At 33.8% G+C, this 4,706-nt stretch overlaps 1 protein-coding gene across 2 annotated transcripts in view; it reads left to right on the top strand.

The window, feature by feature from the left end:
• Positions 1-3,088, top strand: part of LOC123004400 (muscle M-line assembly protein unc-89) — a 34,832-nt gene extending 31,744 nt beyond the window's left edge. For both annotated transcript variants that reach the window (XM_044397651.1, XM_044397650.1), the window contains exon 9: positions 1,920-3,088. In XM_044397651.1, the coding sequence (XP_044253586.1) occupies positions 1,920-2,853 (934 nt within the window). In that variant the 3' untranslated portion in view covers positions 2,854-3,088. The remainder of the gene's footprint in view (positions 1-1,919) is intronic.
• Positions 3,089-4,706: the final 1,618 nt, after the last annotated feature.

Raw genomic sequence — 4,706 nt, 5'->3', positions numbered from 1 at the left:
ATTTTCGAGTTTTTAATGAAATTTTGCAAAATAATTGAATTTCTAGCTGAATGTTCTATTTTGATGAATTTGAGATATATTTTTTTGTTCATAAAAATTGACAAATTAATGATTTCTCTTGCTTAATAAATTCTAATTACATTTATTTAGGTCAAAATAATAATATCCATAAAAATTAATGGTCGATTTTTAATAATTCTAATGTAATCTCACAGAACAAATGAGAATTTAGTTTAAAAACGTGCTTAAAGGCATGGAAAATGGATAATAACCGAGATTTGAGTGTTTTGGATTATTTTTGACAAACTTTCTTTAAAAAGACAGCTAAATTGAGCAAAAAACTAAAATACTATCAGTTTCAATTTAATTTGATACTTTTACAGCGTTTTAACATTTTTTTTTAAAGAACTGTCTTTATTTTTTTTAAAAACTTGTAAAACATTTGAAAATTTTCAGATATTTTTTGTAAACATTAACCAGAAAAATTGATTGGAATTAATGATTTTCTTTGCAAAATAAATTATAATTACATTTATTTAGGCTAAAAAAATAGCAAAACAATAATAACCTGAAAGTGGGTTGATTTTTAAGAATCCTAATGTAATCTCACAGAAAAATTAGAATTTAGTTAAAAATGTATTCAAAAGGCTTGAAAATGGGAAATAAATAACACGAACTTTGAGAGTTTCGGATTAATTTTGACGAACTTTCTTTCAAAAAGAGATTAATTGAGCGAAAACAAGCTAAAATATTACCAGTTTTGATCTACTTTGGTACTTTTACAAGATTTTAACAAAATTTTTCAAAAAGAGAAAAAAACACGTTTATTTTTGGTCTAATTTTGGGTTGTTTTTAATGAAATTTTGCAAAATAATTCTGTTTCTAGCTGAAAAATGTGTTAAAACGCTTGAAAAAAAAATCAAAAATAATGCTATTTTTGACCCAATTTAGTGATTTTTGATCCTGTGAAATCAAACTATTTTTAAGCTAGTTTCTTGTTTTTTTTTGAGTTATTTTTGAGAAAATTTGGCGAAATAATTGAATTTCTAGCTGAATGTCTATTTTTGAAAAATTTGAGCTAATTTTTTTAATATTGTTCATAAAAATTAATTTAAATTAATAATTTTTCTTGCAGTAAATTCTAATCGCATTTATTTACTTCAAAATAATTGCAAAATAATAATCTCCATAAAAATTAATGGTCGATTTTCAAGAGTTCTAATGTATATAATCTCACAGAAAAAAATGATTATTAGTTTAAAAACGTGGTTAAAGGCTTGAAAAAGGGAATTTGAATGTTTCGGATTATTTTTGACAAACTTTGTTTAAAAAAAGAACTAAATTGAGCAAAAACAAGCTAAGAAAAAAAATATCAGTTTTAATTTAGTTTCATACTTTTGCAGCGTTTTAACGATTTTTTTTAAAGTACTGCTTTTATTTAAAAAATAGCCTAATTAGGTAAATTCTTTGGTTATTTTTAGCAAAATAATGCTATTTTATTTAGGCCGATTTAGCCGTATTTGGTGATTTTTTTGACTAATTCTTAAGAAAATTTGAGTTTGTACATTTGATAAGATATTTTTTTTAAATATACCATAAAAATTGATTGAAATTAATAATTTTCTTTACCAAACAAATTCTAATTACATGATTTAGGTCAAAGGAAATGATTTTCCTTGCCTATTATTGTTTTTGAAATGAAGAAATAATAATTTGAATATTCATTTAGACCGTATAGTATTTTTCCTCTTGACATTTCGAATTCCTCGTGCAAATAAGGAAACTGTTTGTTTTCGCTGAAATGTCCTTTCAGCCCATGCCGTACGCCACTGTCCCACGCGTTATTTTTAAGGCAATGGCGTGTCCCAGCGTGGGCATGCCCCATATAAGCCGATGTCTAAACAGTCCCACCATTCCAGGTCACAGAGCACCCTGGGCCGCTTCAGTAAATCGACGAGTCGCCTCATGAGTACCACAGCCCCCCACGAGCGCAACTCCCAGACCCTCCCGCGGCACCTCTCCCGCCACCACGACCCCCCGACTCGCCTGGAGAAGAACAACAAGTCCAACAGCACCATCAACGTCTCCATCATCAACACCGTCTCGCGCACCCTGGGCCCCCCTCTGGGGCCCGCCAAGCCCGCCCGCACCTACAAGTCCAACCTCTCCCGCAGCAAGAGCTTGAACGTCCACGCCAACGACTACCGCAAGCCGGGGATGTACACCAGCAACCCCCATCTGAATCGCCTGGAGGAGACCCCCGCGGGGCTCAAAAGTCCTGGATTGATCTCCAGTCTTAGTCGCAGCCAGAAGGACCTCCAGGAGGACAGTGTGTACACGAACCGTTTTGCAAGAAACGGCACCAGTGACAGCACCAGTGACAATAAACGAGTGTTCATGAAGAGTCTCAAGGACCGGGCCCCCGAATTGTTTAAAACTTTGCACGAAGACGAGCCGGATTCTGTGATCTACAGCACCCCCATCAAGAGCCACCACAAGAACAAGTACAATGGGGACATCTATGAGCCCCCCACGCGTCTCCGGGAGCCCCAGTCGATCCTGAGGCGGGGCAGCAACTCCAGCACGGACTACTCCGAGACGTACCACACCACGACGCGAAACGACGACCCCCTGCGACCCAGTGTTACCAACACTGTCAAAAGCTACAGCAAAAAAACGATCCCGGCGAAAAACGGACGCAGTCTGGAGACAATCGAGTCGAGTGAGACGAAATCGATCACGAAAAGCCACTTTCGGGGGGATCCCAGTGTGAAGTTTTACGAAACCGAGCGGAGATACAGCGGGGGAAGTCCCGTAGTCATCGAAGTCAGAAATAGCAACTTTAGGAAATAATTAACTTTGATACTGCCATATTTATAATTATTGTTATTACTAATTGTGATTGTTTTGTCGTTAAAAAGGGTTTTGGCATTGTTAGATGGTAGGTTAGGTGCTAAAATTCCCTAAACTTGTATCATATGTTGTTTCTAACGTAATAATATGGAAAGAATAATCCTAGAGGTATAGAATGTGCCAAAATAATTTGTAAATACGAGCTTATTATCATGAATTAAAATTTTTAATGAAGCAGGAGTTTATGGTCATTGCTTGCGACCTTGCAAGCGAGAAATCTTGACGACCTTGGCTCTAATCAAATGTTTTGCGGGAGATTAAGCAGAGTTTCTCCGCCTTGAAAAAATCGGAGCAAACATTTCCAACCTTGTTTATCCTTTTCGGAAAGCCATTGTCTCTCCTTGTGAAATATTGGCAGAAAAACAGCCGTTTGTGTGACCTTCGACTTAACAGATGCCAGATAATTAATTGATGGCGAGTGAATGACTAATACGAAACTTTCTTCAGCCTCAAGAAGGATATAAACACAAAGAGACAGAAAATAATGTATTTTACTCCAACCACATGTACTTTGAACAAGCTTAGTTTTAAATTATTCTTCATTTTTTGTGCTACTCTTAGTTAACTTATTAAAATAAAAAATGACAACGTTAAAATTGAACGAAATAACGTTTTTTATATTTCTAGAGGTTCTAGGGACCTAAAAAAAGTGCATAAAACGCTCAATTACGAATTTCTTAAGTTTTTGAAGGTAAGTATCGTAAAAATGATCGACTAACTTTATTAAGTTCCAAAAACGTTTGAAATTTGCTTTTCTACACTATGCAACAGGTTAAAATACTATGCGAATCCAGAATCCAGACCGAAAAATCAAAAAAAAAACTTTATTCTTATGAAAAACTAGTACTAATATATATGTAAAATTAACCGGAGACTACACTTTTACAAACCGTTTTAACCTAGGACTCATAGTTTTTGAGATATGTCTTTTTTATGAAAAAAAAAAAAATGGTTCTGTACCCGGAACTATAACCCGAAGCGACTTCCGGTCTGCTCCATTAAATAGATACTTTAAAGTAAATTTTAATGGTTTTTAGCTTTTTGTTCTAAATCTTATAGTTTCGTAGAAAAACGCATTTAAACTTTCTCAATTTTGAAAATTTTTACTTTTTGAACGATTATAGCCAAACTAAACAGCTCAACACTATCGTAATTAGCGTAAGAAAATCTATCGATTTACGCCAAAGCCAAGTCAATATCTCGCAAAAAAAGTTGAATTTTTATACGGCAATTACGGCAAAACTAGAGAATCTAGAATGTAGGTTTTTTTTTACCCGGAACCATAACCCGAAGCGACTTCCGGTTTGCGTAATTAGATAGATAATTTAAAGTAAATTTTAATGGTTTTTAACCTTTTGTTCTAAGTCTTGATAGTTTTGTAGAAAAACGTATTGAAAATTTCACAATTTTGAAAATTTTTACTTTTTGAACAAACTATTAGGCTCAGAGCAAAAAGCTCAACACCATCGTAATCAGCATAAAAAAATCTATCAATTGACACTAAAGCTAAGACAATATATCTCAAAAAAAAATTGCCTTTTAGAGGAGATAGCGCAAAATGCTTGACAAATTCCTAATTAGCGCGTCAAAATCTATCTTAGATAGGTTTAAATAAAATCTGAGACATGTTCAAAATGGCCATTTTCAAAAATGTTTACTCTTTTTTATTTTGTTAATTTCAGCTAAAGTATATTAAAAACGGTTTATGTTTTGTACTAGACCTATGTAAAATGTTCCGGGGGGTCAATTGGTGTCAAAAAACCGCAAAATTCTTGATAGTTTAGAAGTTATTG

The sequence above is a fragment of the Tribolium madens genome, unplaced genomic scaffold, assembly GCF_015345945.1.
Source record: "Tribolium madens isolate multiple individuals breed KSU strain unplaced genomic scaffold, Tmad_KSU_1.1 Scaffold_1;HRSCAF=32;Tcas5.2_LG8, whole genome shotgun sequence".
In the NCBI taxonomy this organism is placed as follows: Eukaryota; Metazoa; Arthropoda; class Insecta; order Coleoptera; family Tenebrionidae; genus Tribolium; species Tribolium madens.
Note: the sequence above shows the minus strand (reverse complement) of the source record. Positions and strands in the feature narration are given on the sequence as shown.